General features: G+C 43.5%; 1 protein-coding gene across 2 annotated transcripts in view; it reads left to right on the forward strand.

Annotated features, from left to right (window-relative positions):
• The window catches only part of ZNF385C (zinc finger protein 385C), a 509,180-nt gene that overhangs the window by 469,698 nt on the left and 19,236 nt on the right, over positions 1-20,246 (forward strand). For both annotated transcript variants that reach the window (XM_075350020.1, XM_075350021.1), the window contains 2 exons: positions 13,126-13,443; positions 17,092-17,279. In XM_075350020.1, the coding sequence (XP_075206135.1) occupies positions 13,126-13,443; positions 17,092-17,279 (506 nt within the window). The remainder of the gene's footprint in view (positions 1-13,125; positions 13,444-17,091; positions 17,280-20,246) is intronic.

Raw genomic sequence — 20,246 nt, forward strand, 5'->3', positions numbered from 1 at the left:
TACCCCGCGACCGGGTCTCTGACTCCTCCGGGCCCAGACCACCGTCTGTGACCCAACCAACAACATACAGGGAGCCATTACTCCCTCAGCTCATCACTTCTTGAGGGCTACTACTGTTCTGTCTAATCCCCTCCCACCACACTGCCTGACCCCTGGGCAGGCAGCCCTATTCCAGCTAGACCGCCCACTGGTGTGTCTGACAGGGTGTGGTGTGAGGTGTGGTTGGGATTTGGATGCTGATGTAGGCAGTACCATAGGTTGGGAACCCAGGACCATGAGGGGTTGAGTCCTGCACCAAAGGCTAGAGAGTGCAGTACCCTGTGACACCCTGACTAATTCAGGGGCATCACACATGTATGACTCCTCAAGAGACCAGAACCACCCAGCAGACTTACTACTTTATAACTTTCATGTATAACTGATGGCGGTTTATGGGCAGAAAATGGGCTGTCATGATGATTTTACTATTGAAACTAGTGGTATGTCTGAATAGGACCTAACAATAAAACAATATCTGTATTGTAGTTAACTAATACATTGTGCCAACATTGACAAATCAAGCTTTGATTTCACATTCATATTAGCTTGGAAGTGCATTGGGGACAAGACGATGTATATATGGACACTCCCCAAACGCACTTGCAGCCTTATTTTCATTGGGCTTCAAAGCTTGATTTCTCAGCAGTCACACATAGGATTACTGCAAAAAACTGACAGATTTACTGTAGTACCGAGACCTATACAGCCAAACCAGTAGTTTCTGTTGTAAAATTGTCCTGTCCGATTCCCTTTAAAACAAACAAGCATTACTTACTCCGATTACTCTGATCTTTCATTCAAAGGAATCATGTCAGCAAATCTTTAAAATTAAAGAAGAATAATGTAAACCTAGCTCTCAAATCTTCTGATGTTTAGCGACATAACAAAGCAAAAGCATCAGCAAGTTTTATTTTTGTGTTTTGGGGGAACAAACAAGTAGAAGTCACCCCCTGGCTCTGGCAAATGTCTGGTGGGTGCTCGAGAACTCCTTCTCCAGGACTTTTATGTGCTAGATTCTCCTGCCTCAATTCTGCTGTCTCCTTCTGACTTGTCTCCCGCAGTAAAGAGTGGAGGCCTGAGGTATTTTTACACATATATTTCATAGTATAGATCAGTGAACTGTTTTGATTCTACAATAAATAGCAGTTTTTTTTAATACATCTTCTATAGAGTATATATAATTTATACAAATACTCATTTTTCTTTCCCATATACAATTACAGCATTAATAATGACACTAAAAAGCTTTAATCCATGTAAGATATTTAGGATTTCTTAAATGCATTTGCCAAAATGTGGTGTTGTCTACATTAAGACGAATCAGGACATGTTTAACAATCAGCTATTTGGTAACCCTCTAATAATTTTAGACCCCTTTAAATTAGCTTAATTTGGATAAAGTTTGAACTGTGGCTACACGGACGCCAACAACATCATGTATGAGAGTTGGATGTTATAAACATCTATTAAATAAATGCTATATTCACAAAAGTATTGGTACACACCTCTATAATTGAATTCAGGTTTTTCATTCAGTCCCATTACCACAGTATATAAAATCCATCCAATCACCATGCTGACTACTGCTTTCAAAAACATTTGTGAAAGAATGGGTAGTTCTAAAGAGTTTACTGATACCAGTGTGGTCCACCAGTGTAAAAATACAGTTTATGAAATGTATTACCTACTAAATATTCTATCATTAGCTGTGAGTAGCATTATTGAAAAGTTGAAGGAACCGCAGGAACTCAGCCAAGAAGTGGGGACCACATAAAGTTACACAGCAAAGGTGACACACAGTGACTACCGGAGTTCCATCAGGTACACGGGTATCCTTGTCTATATCTTGTAATTGTGTCAGTCATTCTGGCCATAATCTTGTAGTAATGTCCCCATCATGGTTCCTATCTCATTGTTATGTCCCCCATCTTGGTCCTTATCTTGTAGTAATGTCCCTATTCTGGTACTCATTTTGTGGTAATGTATCCATCCTGGTCTCTATCTTGTATGTCACCTTCCTGGGCCCCATCTTCTGGTAATGTACCCATACTGTTACCTATATTGTTGTAATGTCCCCATCTTAGTCCCCATCTTGTAGTAATGGCCCCCATCCTGGTCCTCATGTTGTAGTAATGTTCCCATCCTGTAATAATGTCCCCAATCTTGGTCCCCATCTTGTAGTAATGTCCCCATCCTGATTCCCATCTTGTTGTAATGTGCCCATCCAAGGATGCATATTCAACTGAAAAGAAGTGCTGGCTCCCAAATTAGTACCAATAAAAGGTCTTGTATATCTCCATTGACTATATACTAAAAAAAATATTAGTCCCAAATGTTTTTTTAATTTTTGCTATATTTTTGTAAAGCAGTAAAACTGTATATAAGATTAATAACTTGCAGAATAAAGTTACCATGTCATTATTACTGCTCAGTGAAACCTGGAAAAAAATACCTTGCTTCAATAGTAGAATTGTAATTTTTTTTCACTATTCCACCCAACAAAGAATTTACATTGCCTTTAAAAAGTATTCATAGACCATGAACTTTTTTCACATTTATTCACGTTACACCCTTAAACTTAAACTGTAGTCTGATACCCTTAAAGAAAACCCAGAGTGACCAATTAGTTCCAGAAGCAACCTAATTAGTAAATTGAGTCTACCTGTGTGTAATTTATTCTCAGTATAACTACAGCTGTTCTATGAAGGCATCAGAGGTTTGTTTGAGAACATTAGAAATCAAGCAACATTATGAAAACCAAGGAGCACAACACACAGGTCAGGGATAAAGTTATGGAGAAAAGTAAAACAGGGTTGTAAAAAATAGCCCAACTCTGAATATCTAGCAAAGCACTGTTTAATACATCAACCAAAAATGGCACAACTGCAAACCTACCAAGACATGGCCGTCCACCTAAACATCCAAGCAAGGAGAGCACTAATTAGAGAAGCATCTAAGAGGCCCAGTGTCACTCTGGAGGAGCTGCAGAGTTCCACAGCTCAGGTGGGAGAATCTGTCCACAGGACAACTATTAGTCCTTAAATGTGGTCTTTATGGTAGAGTGAAAAGAAGAATGCCATTTTTGAAAGCAAGCCATAAGAAGCCCGATTTGCAGTTTGCAAAAAGCCAAGTAGGGGACATAGCTAGCATGTGGAAGAAGGTGCTCTGGTCGTACAAGACCAAAGTATTTCTTTTTTGAGCTAAATGCAAAATGCTATGTTTGTCGGAAAACTAACACTGCACATCACCCTAAATACACCATCCCTACCGTCATTCATCATGATGTGTGGATGCTTTTCTTCAGCAGGGACAGGGAAGCTGTTCATAGTTGATGGGAAGATGGAGGAGCTTAATACAGAGCATTCCAGTAAAAACTGTTAAAGACTGCAAAAGACTTGAGATTGGGGCATAGCTTCACCTTCTAGCAGCACAACAACTTTAAACATACTGCCAGAGCTACAATGGATGGTTTAGATCAAAGCGTATTCATGTGTATAAATGGCCCAGTCAAAGTCGAGACCTAAATCCCATTGAGAATCTTTGGAAACACTTGAAAATTGCAGTTCACAGACCTTAAAATGTGAATACAAGCATGGTACATTGATGAAGGCTAGCAGAATATAGCCCACTTTACACGCTGCAATATCGTTACCGATATCGCTAGCGAACGTACCTGCCCCCGTCGGTTGTGCGTCACGGGCAAATCGCTGCCCGTGGCGCACAACATCGTTAACACCCATCACACGGACTTACCTTCCCTGCGACGTCGCTGTGGCCAGCGAACCGCCTCCTTTCTAAAGGGGCGGTTCGTGCGGCGTCACAGCGACGTCACACAGCAGCCGTCCAATAGAAGCGGAGGGGCGGAGATGAGCGGGCGAAATATCCCGCCCACCTCCTTCCTTCCTCATTGCGTGCGGCCGCAGGTATGATGATGTTCCTCATTCCTGCGGTGTCACACATAGCGATGTGTCCTGCGTTTCACACACAACGCCGTCGCTAACGATGTGCGTCACGAATTCCGTGACCCCAACGACATCTCGTTAGCGATGTCGTTGCGTGTAAAGCGGCCTTAAGTGTGGGGCATACAGTACGATGCAACTGCACATTTGGAGGAGGAAAGGGAAAGTCACTCAAGCAGGAAGGGTATGAAGACCGTTCAGTGTGACTATTTAGAATCACAGTGCTGCCTCTGTGACTATTGAACTGTAATCGCTGGGCCTTCACTATGGGACATTTTTTTTCTGTCTTATATTCAAAGAGACCATTTTTATTTTTTCTTTCCCTGAACTATATCTGGGCTTGTTTTTTTGTTGAATGAGCTGTATTTATCAGTTGCATTATTTTGGAATAGATAGAGATGCGCGGACTCGCAGATAACTGGGCCCGGCAGGTCACTGCTACTTTTTTTAAAAAATAATCCTGTTCCGGTCCGCAATCCGATACCCATATAACTCTATGGGAACCAGTACCTGGGGATTAAAAATGTTGGTGGAAAGGATGGGGGGATAGGAGCACAAGTGGTATACTCACCAAAGCTCCGTGTCATAGCAAGCCGCTGCTTTGAGGTCGCGCAATCACTTCCGGAGTTGCGTGTGTCTAGATCGTGCACTAAAAATAAAGGTAGATGCTAGAATGTATGGGCTCCTTCCAGGTATGACGTAATTTGTCACGTGGTTTTTATTTTAAGTTGGATATGGTGGTCTAATTGAAATGCGTGGTTACATCAGTTAAAATTACCATGAAAAAAAAAATAGAGATAAATTTGTTTGATAACAATATACCCCTCAAAAAACAAACATATATATCAACAGGTAAACACAAACAGCCTCAACATTCCTAAGGAGGGGTCATATGATTGCTGCAGCCATTAAGCAACTACTGCTCAAACAGAATGTTAAAGGGTTGTCTGGTCCAAATCCACAAGTGTGCTGTCACTCTGTGTGACTGCAGACTTCTGAACCCTCATATTGCAGGCACTGTGTGCTCCGAGGAGGTCTCAGAGCTTGGAATGCGTCGTGGTTTTGGTGCGTTTTTGTGCCAGGAGGTGCAGATTTGTTGCAGAAATTTCTGGAACAAAATATTCAACCTGCGCATATAAAATACAGAAACCTCAACATTTAGAACCAGAGGCAAAAGTGCTGAGAGACAGTCACAAAGGACCACCACCCCAGACTGCACTACTGAGATACATGTATACACAAGAGGACAAGGAGTATATGTGCAAAAAATTGACACTTTTATTAGATTTGAAAGAACCACAATAGACAATTAAAAACATGATAAAACATCACCAAAATGAATCATCTGGGGGAATATGCAGATAGTTACACGGACAGAATTGTTACACAGACAGGAATGGTCTCAGGAAAACCACCAAAGATACTCAGGATTACCCAAAAATCCTGTGAATAAAATCTTAATCAGGTGAATCCTGAGACCCCCGGTCAGTGTTGAAGGTATAATGACTAACCATATATTTTAATGTAATTAATCACACTGTGACCGATTTATTCACAAGATTTATGGGTAATCCTGAGTATCTTTAGTGGTTCTCCTGAGACCATCCCTGTCTGTGTAACAATTCTGTCCGTGTAACAATCTGTATATTCCGCCAGATGATTCATTTTGATGATGTTTTATCATGTTTTTAATTGTCTATTGTGGTTTTTTCATATCTAATAAAATTGTCAATTTTTTGCACATATACTCCTTGTCCTCTTGTGTATAAACGTGCGCATATAGCCTAATCTGGTAATACGGCAATGAGTTCAATGAATTCACCTGAGGTGAGTTCACTGAGTCCATTGGAACCGACAGCTGTGACCTCAGGTGAACTCACTGATGTCACTACTATCAAAGCTGTGGCTCCATCTGTGTGTCCCGCAGTCCGCAGTGATCAGTCATGTTTTCTAATGTGACCGCACACTGCAACTTCAGAGTGTAGTAGAGTCTTTTTACTTGCATGATTAGTAGCATTACTAATCCAGAGCTTCCTGGCAGCTGTGATTTTTTTTTTTTGCCACACACATCACAGCTGTTATTAACCCCTTATAATAACCCGATTGCCACCGCTCCAGGGCAATCGGGATGTTCGCGTAAGTGACAGGGTTAATGCATCTAAAGGATGCGCCAATTCTGGGGTGCCTGCGGGCTGCTATTTTTAGGCTGGGGAGGGCCTCACTAGCATGAAAATACCAGCCCCCAGCTGCCTGCTCTATCTTGGCAGGGTATCATAATAGGGGGGCACCCCACACTATTTTTTAAATTATTTATTTAAATAATTTAAAAAAAAACAAACGTGAGGTCCATCATATTTTGATACACAGTCAAGATAAAGCACATAGCTGGGAGCTGCAGTGTCATTTTTTCCAATTATTTATTTATGTTTACACAATACTTCAGGGCCCTAGACAGCTACTGTGAGGGCAGCCAATCATAGACACTGGCACAGAGGGTGGGGGCGCAGTTTGGCGGCATCCAATCACAGACGCCGTCACAGAGGGTGGGTGAAGGAAGCAGAGAATATTCATAAGGTTTAATAAACCAACCTGGAAACAGTGTGGCAGCTGTGCAGAAACTCAGTGCTCTGCTTTAATTATCATTTTGCTTTCTTTTGCATGCCCCTAGCCGTTACTACCACCATTTTATAGCACTGAAGTACGCTTTCCTATAGACTTATATGGGGTCCGGGGTCAGACCCGGCCAACCCAAACATCTGTGGGTTTGCCCATCTCTAAAACCTAATACTAATTGGCTATTCTGTAGGTTTAGAAATGATAGGACTACTCTCACAGTTCATCTAAGCCTAACAATATAAGATGACTTGAGTATTCTTGTCAGCACAGTGAGATGCAGCAATAGGTCTAGTTAGCTTCTGACAGCATGCACCACTCTCCTGGGTTGTAAAAACTCTGTTAAAGCAGTGTATAGATAATAAAATCTGCCTGTTCAGTGTGCAACATTAACTGTAGCTGGGCCCACCAGAAGATCCTCCGCTCCCCATTTGGGCTTGTCCTTTGCAGTGTGTAGTTGTTCCAATATTTTTGTCCATGTAGTGTATGCTCCTTTCTTCTTAATTTGTATCCTAGACTATGGTCCCATTGCAACAGACTTTTAAATTAAAAGCTCCTGAAAGGTAAATCTGGAGGTTGAAATGGGGATTTTTAAAGCAGGCAGACCCTGTATGCCATATACATTGCTGTGAGTTTATATCAATCATTTTCCTGAAAATGTTCCTTTAATGTTAGCAAAACCCAATAAACAAAAAGCCTCACAGCGCTAAAACCACTGAAGCATCAGCAATAGCTGGTCATACGAAGTTTTACTAAAGAATTACTTAATGTTTAATAGTTACATTAATTCCAATCTCCAAATCTTTGTTACATAACTTGAATTCTCCCTTTTGCTCATTCAGCCAGTCTAATATAAAAAAAATCATCAAACTTTACGGTAATACAAGAGAGACAATCCTCTTTGATGTCCGTCATGGATGTTAACATATCCCATGTCGGAGGATGGAGATAAGCCCAAAGAAGTATTTGTTAATTGCTTTTGAACTTGGTGGTGGAGATAATTGCTTGATTGTCCCAGCAGGGATCCAGTCCCTATTGTGCCCATGTACATGAAGAAAAGCTTTCAGAAGTTTTCACAAATCTTTCCCAGCTACAGCTCTTACTAACGGAACTGGTAAATGTTGCAACTAAAGAAAGGTAAAAGGAAAGCAAATGTAACATTTAATGCTGACCCCTCACCGACAAGTTCATTATAATAGACACTTTAGACAGAAAACATGTTAAAAGAATGTCCTGGAAGGAAACTAAAACTGTCTTCTTTGCTCAGATAAAAATTTACTTGGACTTAAGGCCCAGTCACACTAAACAACTTACCAGCGATCCCAACAACGATCCAACCTGATAGGGATCGCTGGTAAGTTGCTAGGAGGTTGCTGGTGAGATGTCACACATGCGACGCTCCAGCGATCCCACCAGCAACCTGACCTGGCAGGGATCGCTGGAGCATCGCTACACGAGTTGCTGGTGAGCTCACCAGCAACCAGTGACCAGCCCCTAGCCAGCAGCGCCGCGTGGAAGCGATGCTGCGCTTGGTAACTAAGGTAAATATTGGGTAACCAACCCGATATTTACCTTGGTTACCAGCGCACACCGCTTAGCGCTGGCTCCCTGCTCTCCTAGCTACAGTACACATGGGGTTAAATACCCCATGTGTACTGCAGCTACATGTGCAGAGAGCAGGGAGCCATGCACACTGCTTAGCGCTGGCTCCCTGCTCTCCTAGCTACAGTACACATGGGGTTAATTACCCGATGTGTACTGCAGCTACATGTGCACAGAGCAGGAGCCGGCACTGACAGCTGAGAGCGGCGGACGCTGGTAACGAAGGTAAATATCAGGTAACCAGGTAAGGGCTTCTTGGTTACCCGATGTTTACTGTGGTTACCAGAGTCCGCAGAAGCCGGCTCCTGCTTCCTGCACATTTAGTTGTTGCTCTGTCACTGTCACACACAGTGATCTGTGCTTCACAGCGGGAGAGCAACAACTAAAAAATGGTCCAGGACATTCAGCAACAACCAGCGACCTCACAGTAGGGGCCGGGTTGATGCTGGATGTCACACACATCAACATCGCTAGCAACATCGCTGCTACGTCACAAAAGTTGTTCATTAGCAGCGATGTTGCTAGCGATGTTGTTTAGTGTGACGGGGCCTTTACAGGCCAAAAGTCCAAGGCTACACTACTATGGAAAAAAATTCTAATTACGTATCTGAATATGTATACTGTTCAGATTTTTGTCAGTTACATTGTTGTCATGAGGTATCTCCAAGATATGACAATGTATGGGTGAGGGTATGGACGAATTCTCTGACTTGAATTGACAAAAGGTCTCCATGACATAAGTGGACCTAGCAGAAATCAGAAAATAATATTTTGCCATTAGGATCTGGATATAGTGCAGCCTTAGGCTTTGGCCTTGGACGTTGTATCTCAGCTTCAACATAAGATATTTGGGTATACTTTTTCTGTTCGTTTTTATGTACACTGATTGACAGATCCTTAATAGGGAACATATGCTGTACAAAGTCCTCTCTGTGGGCAGTGTGCTAGACCAAGGCTTCTCAAACATTTTTTAGTGGGGCCTCATAGCGTACATTACGTCACCCTACAGTGTAGAGTGGCATAATGTACGGTAGCCAGACCAATCTGGTCTTCATTCCAGGTACATGTGCATTCAGAGTGCCAGAACATTGGTCATACAACCATTATTAACCTCTCAGCCAACTTTATTACCTAAAGAGCATAAGTGCGTGTATTTTTGTGCATGGCCCTCATATTCGTTTCTGAATAAATCAAGATGTTTTAAAAATGTTCCTTCCATTTTTTTTATCATCTGCATATTATCATATCTGTGTTGCGACTGAACCCTGACACTCGTGAAAATGGACAAACCAGGGACGATGTAAAACCAGAAATCCACAGGTCCCAAAACAGGGTAGTACTTGCCCTAGACCTGACCCTGAATTGCCTGACAGCAGAGGTTGGCACCCTATGTTCACCTAATGGCACCCCCACTGGGTCTCAAACTCAGCTGGGTGTATGGGCCGCATATAGAAATAAAATTGAGAGGGGCCGCATTATTTGCAGGACAAAGTGAACATTTTTAGTCATTCCATGGTTTTTTCTATACTCCTTTGGATCACTTTTTTATAAACATTTTTTGCTTGTATACTATGACAAGCATGCACTTTTTTTGTTAAGTTTATATATAAAAAAAGCATTTTTAACAGCAGAAAAAAATGTTCATGCTTTATTATTTTTTTTTACATTTTATCACCTTCTTGTAATATTGTTTTACAGTTAGCAGCATCATATCGTAATCTTAGCCAACATCTTGTAGTAATGTGCCCATGCTGCAGTAATGTCCCCATCAGTGTGCCCTGTAGTATGGTGCCCATCCTTGTAGTATGAGCCCAGTAGTATAGTGCCCTGTAGTATTGTGCCCATCCTTGTGCCCTGTAGTATTATGCCCAGTAATATTGTGCCCATCCCTGTAGTATTGTGCTCATCCCTGTAGTATTGTGCTCATCCCTGTAGTATTGTGCCCATCCCTGTAGTATTGTGCCCATCCCTGCAGTATTGTGTCCATCCTTGTAGTATTGTGCTCATCCTTGTAGCATTGTGCCCATCCTTGTAGTATTGTGCTTATCCTTGTAGTATTGTGGCCATCCCTGTAGTATTGTAGCCATCCTTGTAGTATTGTGCTCTGTAGTATTTTGCCCATCCTTGTAGTATTGTGCCCTGTAGTATTGTGCTCATCCTTTTAATATTGTGGCCATCCCTGTAGTATTGTGACTATCCCGGTAGTATTGTGGACATCCCTGTAGTATTGTGCCCTGTAATATTCAGCCCGTCCTTGTAGTATTGTGCTCTGTAGTATTGTGGCCATCCCTGTAGTATTGTGGCCATCCCTGTAGTATTGTGCCCTGTAATATTCAGCCCGTCCTTGTAGTATTGTGCTCTGTAGTATTGTGGCCATTCCTGTAGTATTGTGGCCATCCCTGTAGTATTGTGGCCATCCCTGTAGTATTGTGCCCTGTAATATTCTGCCCACCCTTGTAGTATTGTGCTCTGTAGTATTATGGCCATCCCTGTAGTATTCGGCCCATCCTTTAGTAATACGCAAAAAAAAAAAATTCTCCTCACCTTTCCTCCATTCCCTGGGTGCCCACGATCAGTGTTTGCAGAGTTTTGGATGCAGCGTATTTCAGCTGCGTCCAAACCCCTGCTATGTACAGTACAAGCAGAGTGGATGGGATTTCTAAAAATCCCATGCCCACTGTGCTTGTGCAGCCCGCAGTGAAAACGGACCTGCAGTGCGGCTTGCAGAGGCCGTAGTATGTAAATTGATGCTGCGGAGTCGGAAGCGTCCTCCCTAGGGAGAACACAACAAGGAGACCGCAGCGGCCCGAACCCTGATCACGGGCAGCTGCGGTCTCCTAAGGAGGAGACTTGCAGCCCCGCCGATCAGGCCCCACTGCGTCCAGGACACAGCGGGTCCTGATCTTGAGCACGTACCTTACCTGCTTGTTGTGACCTGTGACAATCGCGGCTCTATGCTGAGGGTTGGCGCCGGCAGGAACTTTACTGCATTTGAATCCATTTGCCATGCCGCGCATAGGAGCTGTGTTTGGACCAATGGCTGCTGCCTGCCAATCAGATGCAAGGAAGTGACGTTGCTGTATGACGTCACCTCCTTGCATCTGATTGGCAGACAACAGCAGCAACTGGAATAGAGCTGACAGCTCCTCTGCGCGGCACCGCAAATGGATTCAAATGCATTAAAGTCCTGCTGGTGCCGACCCTCAGCATAGAGCCGCGATTGTCATGCGAGGTCTGCGGGCCACAACAAGCAGCCTCAGGGGCCGCATACGGTCCACGGGCCGCGTGTTTGAGACCTCTGCTATAAACCAAGTTGTTACGTCACCGTCGGAGTCTGCTCCAGCGACTTCTGCTCCGATCGCCAGGCGAGGCCGTGTTCCTGTCGTGGATGGTGCTGCTGATGGGAGAGGAGTCGATGCCAGCGGTGGGCGCAGGCTCCGATCATCCACTGGGCTGGGTTAGCTTGGGATCTGCAGTACCGCTGGCTGACTGTGGGTGGCATGTGTCTTCCAGCTGAAGTTGCCAGCGTTCAACTACAGCCAATGGGAAGACACCACACCCTTCTTATTTCCTCTCCTGTCACATGACCACTGCCAGAGATAGTTCTGATTTTCCTGGCTCCTCTTACGTCCTATTCTGTTTGGTTATTCCTGTGTGCTGACTACTGCATGTTTTCTGACTACCCTTCTGCCTGCTGTTTATGTACCTCGCTGCCCGATCCGGATTTGACCTCTGCTACGTGTGCTGACTACGTCATTGCCTGCCGATTCTGTCCTTGTTCTTCAATTCCTGGTTTGACCCTGCCTGACTACTACTTTCATCGGACTGCAGCCTTCCACAGGTAGTGATCTCCAGTTCCCTGTGTAATTCCAAATCCCTGTAGAGGGGTTAAAGGGTTTCAGGGTTCTGGGGGTCCTGCTTGGTGAGTGGCTTCCCTCTAGCCTCCCCTTTACAGCCCATCTGAGTCTGTGGATCCAGGCAGGCGTTACACAAGTGTAATACAAAAACAACAAACATAAATGTAGTGCACACAGGCAGAGGGTGAGACACAGGGCTAGTAACACAGTAATGATGGAATGCAAGAAACCAAAAAGAATAACAGAATATGTGGAAACCCTCCCAAACCTAAGTGAAAAAAAAAAATAACTGGGAAGGGATTCACACAAACAAACTGCAGGGACTAGCAATAGCAATGTCTCAGTAAGAAAACCCTAACCAAGGAGCTGAGACTCCAGATAACCATCTATCCAAAATATAGCCATCACTGAGGCATGTGAGAAGTAAGTATAAATAAGCCCTCCGAAAATGTGATTGGCAAAACCAATCAAGAAAGTGCACATATCTGAATAGACGTGAAACAGAAAAGCCACAGCATAAGGAAGAAAGCCAAGAGATCCTTCAGCAGTTGGACCAACACAAAATAAGCGATAGTCCAACCAAGAAGAAACCGACCAACAACAACTGATCACTGGTTTGAACCCCAGAGTGGAGCCATGACTGTCTGTTCATCCTGAGATTTCCATAATGCCATGACTTTTCCTTCTTGTTGTTGCAATTTCAATGTTGGGCAGTGTAGGTTTGTGGGAAAATGATTTGAGGCTTAGTATTTTACATTCTTGCTCTTCCTATTCTAAAAGGTTCCAGTGGCGGACCTATTCTGTGATTGGCACCTAACATATTTTACAGTCATACAGGAAATTATGTCAGTGACTAAAATGGATTGTCCACTTGATTCCTTAGCATAGAAAAAGTAGTAATTAAATTGAATTAATAAAATGCAAGTTTTAGTGAAGTCCAACTTTAGTTACTAATAATTTTGCATAGTAACAGTCAGATCTTGGATATAATTTGTAAGAGTTCTCCTTTAATTACATCAATTATTATTCATACAATTATTGCTTTATTTTTGTAGATTTAGAATCACAGAGTGAAACTGGCACTCTCAGGGAAGTTGTAGCCGAAGGCAGTCCACGCACACTAACCCCAGAGCCAACCAGCGCAGACCATGAGGAGGAATGTGACTCTCCTGAGAATTCGAATGGCTCTGCTGAACTATTGGACGCAGGATCCCTGGTCCCTGATGTGCCGGACAGTTCTGAGAAGGGTTCAGAGGACAGCTGTGCTTTAGCACAAGACAATGAGAAGAGTCGTAAGACTAGGGAACATTTGTACTGCGCCACGTGCAAAGTTACTGTGAACTCAGCATCTCAACTAGAGGCTCATAATGCTGGTGAGTGGCGTCATACCATTGTGATATGCTCTATTAGAGGTTTACAGAAATCATACCTTAATGGGAAGTTTGCTTGCAGCATTACTTTTATCCTACAGTCCATGACTTATGTGTATTTATTTAAGCCATTAAGTTGGGCCTTTGAAGTCATACCCGTTTCTAAAAGCCTTGGCCCCTGTTCTTAACTGTAGCCCACAAACTAAAAATAGAACTGGCTCTTTTCCTAACTGAAACCAGAGCAATGATTGAGATATATATATATTTATACACATACACACACATACATATATATCCCATTGAGCACATCTAGGACGTCATTGATCCATGGCGGTTGCCGAGGGAGCAGCCAGCAGTAGAATTTGATGTTTGCTTGCCTAAGTGTGTTAAATATCGCCAAACAATCCTCAGACAACCCCTAATAATCTTATTGATAGCAGCCAAGGTATGTACGTGTCAGGATTTCTGCTCATAGATGTCATACTCTATACTGAATAAATTTAGATGTTTTGAAAATTGTTTCCATTTTTTCATCATTTCCATATCATTAACATGTCTAACCTGTGATCATAATTCTATTACTTTTCTTTTGTTGCAGTTTCAGTGTTGAGGAGTGTTTATACAGTACAGATATTGGATCAATAGTGATCTGAAGCTGAGTGGCCGCCGCACGGAAAGCAATTCTACTGGGAGGAAACTAAATTTATTCCTCCCAGCAGCCTTCAGCTGTCAGTCATAGAAGTGCGGCCAGAGCAGCTTCAGACATTGGTCAGTTCATAGCGAGCTACGCCTGTAACCCCACCCCAGCACTGACTGACAACTGACTCAACAGTGTATCAGTGCTGAGAGGGCTGTCAGTCAGTCCAGGCGCATGGTTACAACCGATGCTCATTTTTTTCTGTGCAATGACTGAAGCCGTACCAGCCGTGCTGGCTGCACCTCTGTGACAGAAAGATGGAGACTGCCCTGAGGAATAAAGTTAATTTGCTCCCAGTAGCTGGGCTTTCAGTGAGAAGGCCGCAGAGCTTTGGAATACTATTAACTTGCAGATTAACCCCATATCAGCTGGTTAATAACATTTGGGGACTTAACAGGTTCCCTTTGTAGTTAAAAAAAAACACAGAATGGTCACTGAAATAACATGAAAATGACAAAAGTAATTTTCAATTTAAATTTACAGAATATCAACTAGGAAAATTAGATGTTGCTTTTAAATTGTGGTCAACAGAAAAATGTGAAAAAAGGAAAAAAATTCTGAAAATGACCTGGACAAAAATAATGGCTCACTTAACATAATATTTTGTTGCACATCATTTTGAGGCAATCACTGCAAACAAACAATTTTTGTTACTCTTGTGGAGACGTCTGCACCTGTCAACAGGTATTTTGGCCCACTCCTTATGAGTAAACTGTTCCAGCCGTCTCTAGTATGAAGGGTACCTTTTCCAGACGGCATGTTTCAGCTCTTTCCACAAATGTTCAATAGGATTTAGATCAAGGCTCATAGAAGCCACTTTAGGGTAGTCCCATACTTTGTTCTTAGCCATTCTTGGGTGTTTTAAGGTATGTGGTTTGGGTCATTATCTTGTTGGATGGCTCATGACATTCAATTTAGACAATGTTTTCTGACACTGGGCAGCACATTTTGCACCAGACTGCCTTGACAGTCTTGAGATTTCATTGTATCCTGTACAGATTCAATACACCCTGTGATATGTTGTAACATGCCAAAAAGCTTCAGTTTCATCACTTCTGTTCAATTGATATTCTCTTAGAAGCTTGATGGCTTGTCAATATGCATTTTGGCAAAGTCTAGTCTTACCTTTTATAATTTGCTTTCAATTGTGCTTACCTCCTCGGTCCTCTTTTACTAAGTTTACTAAGACAGTGATAAAAGGTGAGATCTAACACTGTCGCACCTTGACCTTGGAGTTCAACTCTAAAGCCCTTGTCACATTTAGCGACTTACCAGCAATCCCGAAAACGATGCGCCCTGATAAGGATCGCTGGTAAGTCGCTGAGAGGTCGCTGGTGAGATGTCACACAGTCAGACCTTACCAACGACTCAGTAACGATACAGGTCGCAGTAGCGACCTGTATAACGATCTCTGCTGTCATTGGGACCCTGTCACACAGTGTCAAACACAGCGATGCGTCCTGCCCAGCAGGACATTGCCTTTGAAGAAAATGGTCCAGGACATTCAGCAACGACCGGCGACCTCACAGCAGGGGCCAGGTGGTTGCTGAATGTCACACACAGCGACATCGCTAGCAAGATCGCTGTTGCATCACCAAAACCGTGACTCAGCAGCGATGTCGCTAGCGATGTCGCTTAGTGAGACATGGCCTTAATCCTCTTTGGAAGTTGTTCTAGACTCTTTTGTTACCATTTGTATTTTAAGTCTCTTTAATTCTTAATCAATTTTCCTCTTACAGCCACATCCAGGAAGGTTGACTACAGTCATATAGATATATGAATAATATGTGCAACTGTAGTCGAGCTGTTTGGAGATGGTCTTATAACCTTTACCTTTAACATGTCTGTCAATAATTTTCGTTCTAATCTCATGAGACAACTCTCTCTGTAGCTATCTTTGGTCCATGCTCACTCTGGAATACATCCCGATACCAAACAGCACAGTGATTACTTTTCACCCTTCAAATAGGAACACTGACTGATTACAAGTTTGTAGACAACTGTGATGCTAATTACAGGACACATCTTAGTTTCACATATCCCTATAGTCATATTGTTTTCAATCTTTGTAGGGGTACCACCATTTTTGTCCAGGCCATTTTCATTAGTATTTTTTTTTTAAAGTAAATGCAGATGTGAATTCTAATGTTGTAAGTAGCAGAGCTGGGTTGGCACATAGGACTGTGATAGGGGGCCATATAGTGGCTGGGTCAAAGTAGTGGCAGACACATCCTGGAGTAGATGTTGATCAGATAGGGTTGAGTCAACGGAAGGGAGGAGTGACAGTTGGCAAAAGGCAGGGTTAGCGGGATTGGCTTTGACCTATGCCAATTCTGGATAGGGTTCAAATAAGAAAAGACATGGTCATGGTGTAAGGACCAGTTAAGGATCCCTGAGTTAACCTCAAGAGGTCCGGAGCCCACAGCTCACTCCGGCGGCTTAAGAGAGTCATGCGACTAGAGAGCCATTGGGGCGCAATAGCAGATGCAGCTCTAAGGAAGAGGGGGAACGGAGACACAGAGACACAGACCTAGCAGCTTGAGGATGAGGACAAAGATAGCAGGGGACAGGTTGAAGAAGAGTACCCCAGAAACAGTAGAAATAGAACCAGGAAAAGTTGAGACCATGTCTGCCATAATGGTGTGAAGAGTAAACTGAACAAGTTTGGTTGCCAAGAACTCTGGTATTGCATGTGTCACTATTTTGTCTACGAAGAGAACCAGTAGCGAGGTGATGGGCATCAATCTGAAAAAAAAACAGTATGTGTCATGCACCTCACCCAAAGTCACACTTGTACACGGAGTTTCTTTTGGTAAAGGAGCATGGCGCCCGTACGGCCCAGCATTTGTGCCTTCCTTCAGAACCTCAGTTCAACAGAAGAATGCCAACTATTTTTATCTACATATATATGTATGTACATACACATGTATAAAATGGTATATGTCTTTTTGAAGGCGCCAAGCACAAATCCATTCTAGAAGGACAGAGCACGCACCCAAGAAGGGGAAGGGGCAAAGCGCTGAGCCGTGCTACCCGAAAGCCTAAACGGATTGGCAACAAGACCAGCATTGGCATCCAGAATAAAGCCTTTCACTGTCCTGTTTGTGAGATCCATGTCAATTCCGAAACCCAGCTCAAACAGGTGAGGTCTGCATTATTTCTTTTGGACACTAAATCACATACAATAGCTTGGTTAGACAGGCTGACCATGCTTCTGATGTGCAAAGAGTGATCTGTAGTAGATCATTCTGTGCACATAGGCCATCATGGTTCTTGGAAGCACATGTACTGCTTACACTGGGCTGGATGTCCTGTTGAGAACATTGATTTTTAAGGAAGCTTAAATGTTAATCAACTCATTAAATGAGCATTTTGCTTATTTGTCAGGTAAACGTCAGTCTGCTTACAATGGCTGATTATCAGGAAATCGTTATTATGAATAAGCATTCCTAATAAATAGTGTGAAAGCACCCTTACATCCATTGCTTTGGTGTATTCACAATTGGGACATAGAAGATATAGACTTCACCGCATTCAAAAAAGCAATTCACACATTTCATTCAGCCCTCACCTCTGCTAAACAGGGTTACTTCAGAATTCTTGTATCTTCTTTATCCCTCAACCCCAAAATAGTTATTCAATACTTTTAACTCCCTCCTCCACCCACCACTGCCCCCACCAACCTCCCTCATCTCCGCAGAAGACTTTGCCACATATTTCAAAGACAGGATCGACCAAACAAGGCAAGTCTTTTCTACTCAATCACCGCAACCCGTTCATATAACAGACCACTACCCCTCCCCCATAAACGTCCTCCCCTCATCACTGAAGGAGAGCTTGCACATCTTCTCTCGAAATCGCACCTCAACGCCTGCACACTTGACCCCATCTCATCCCACCTCCTCCCTAATGTCACTACTATTCTTATCCCAGCCTTTACCCATCTTTTCAACCTATCGTTAACCTCTGATATCTTCCTTCCTACTTTCAAACATGTAACAATCACACCCATCCTAAAGAAACCTTCAATCGATCAGACCTCTACTACCAGCTATCGGCCCATATTGCTGCTACCATTCGCAAACTCCACAAACAGCACGTCCAAGCTCAACTTTCCTCCCACGTCTCATCTAACTATTTCTTTGACAACCTACAATGTTATGATCTGGTAACCTTGGACGATCACAAAAAATCCCATTAATCAGGAAAAACAAAAACCACAAGAGTAGTTGGAAACTAAGCTGACTGCAATCCCCTATCTATCGGACAACACTAGACGTAGCAGTGGGATGTTCCTAACAAACCTAGACACTTCGTCACTGCCGGAGAAACTTGCTACACATCAAAGATAGAACTGAGGAATCCTAATTTGCCTCGGAGCAGTCCCCAAAGGAATAGCAAGCCCCCAACATGTAACGACGATGATGTAAGAAAACACAATACACAGAAAATATAGATTAGCAAAGGTGAGGCCCGACTACTAGATACAACAGGACAGTAAAGATAACTGATTGCGGCCAGCAAAAAGCCCTGCAAAAAATACCAAACTCCTGATAAAAAAAGGCCCTAAGACCACACGGTCTTTCCCCACTATATCAGGTACTCTTGTGCCAGACACTTTGAGCAGAACTGTAGATATAATGGGAAGAAACAAAATCACAGAACAAATAATATTCTAAAGTGCAAATAATCCAAATCAGAACAGGGAGAAAACTCCCTTTCTTGCTGAAGGAACTGCCCTCCAAAAATAGCACAGAGCCAGATCCTCACATACAAAAAAACAAACACAGAACTAAATAGAGAAAAAAAACACAAACACCTGTAGGTGCAAAAACAGCAATTAAGCAAAGAAAACCTGCAGACTTATCTAGAGTGAATTCTGGTGCAGGATAAATTGAGGAAACTGAAAGACAAACTCCAAGCCATCTTCAGAGGCAGAAGAAAACATTTATCACCGGCAGCAGCCAAGCAGAAACTGCTCTCCTAAATACACTAGGCTGGTCTGCAATAGGACTTCCTAGATTCCTAATTAATTCCAACACCTGTTTGAGTCACAGATTCAGACTCAGCTTCATTTCCATTCCTGGCCACCAAAGGGAGCTCCACACCAGCACCCACTCAGATGACATTAACAACAGCACCCCCCCGTTGTGGAGGGGTCACTGAACCCTCACCAGAGCCACTATGTCTGTCAGGATGGGCATGATGAAAGGCACAAACCAATCTGTCAGCGTGAATGTCAGAAGCAAAACCCCAAGAATTGTCCTCCTGACCATAACCCTTCCACTTAACAAGGTACTGAAGCTTTCGTCTTTTAAGGGAATCCACATTTTTCTTTACTTTATACTCTAAATCCCCTTCTACCAATACAGGGGCAGGAGGCGCCCCTGCTGGTTCTACATGTTTTTTAACAAAGACTTATGAAAACATTGTCTTTTAAAAGACTCAGGAAGAGCCAAATGAAAAGATACAGGATTAATAATCTCCAAAATCTTATAAGGCCCAATCAATCTTGGCTTAAAGGGGTTATCCGGCTTCTTTGACTTTTTTTTTTTATTTCCCTATTGGGCTACATTGGGGCAGGTAAGTAGATAGAGACCACTTACCTGCCCCGCTGTCAGCCCCTCTCCCCCGGCTCAGAGCGGTCATGTGACCGCTCCTGCCGCGATTTTGCTGCTTCCGGTCTTTGCACGTCTACATGGGCAGGGCCATGTTGACATGCAAATGTGGAGCAGCATGTCACCTCCCTGCTGGGTGTCTACAGTGCGAGGAGTCACCGCCCCCATTCCCTGCACCTTCCCACACATTCCCCCGCACCTCCAGTAACCTCCCCCTGCACTGCTGTGGGGGTCCGTGACCTGGGGGCGGGGCCTGGCGGCAGCTGCCATGGTATCAGCTCCAGCACCGGGCCCCCTGCCCAGGATCGCACATTCAAATGTACCGGCATCACAGATCACCGATGCCGGTACATTTGAAAGTGCTGATGAGAAGCAGCGCAGCGCTGCTTCTCATCACTGTCCCTCCGGCTGTCTGTGCAATCTGCAGCACAGCGGTGACGTCACTACTGTGCTGAACAGAGCACAGACAGCGCACGAACGTGCAGGAGCGG

The sequence above is a fragment of the Anomaloglossus baeobatrachus genome, chromosome 5 (assembly GCF_048569485.1).
Source record: "Anomaloglossus baeobatrachus isolate aAnoBae1 chromosome 5, aAnoBae1.hap1, whole genome shotgun sequence".
NCBI classification, from domain to species: Eukaryota; Metazoa; Chordata; class Amphibia; order Anura; family Aromobatidae; genus Anomaloglossus; species Anomaloglossus baeobatrachus.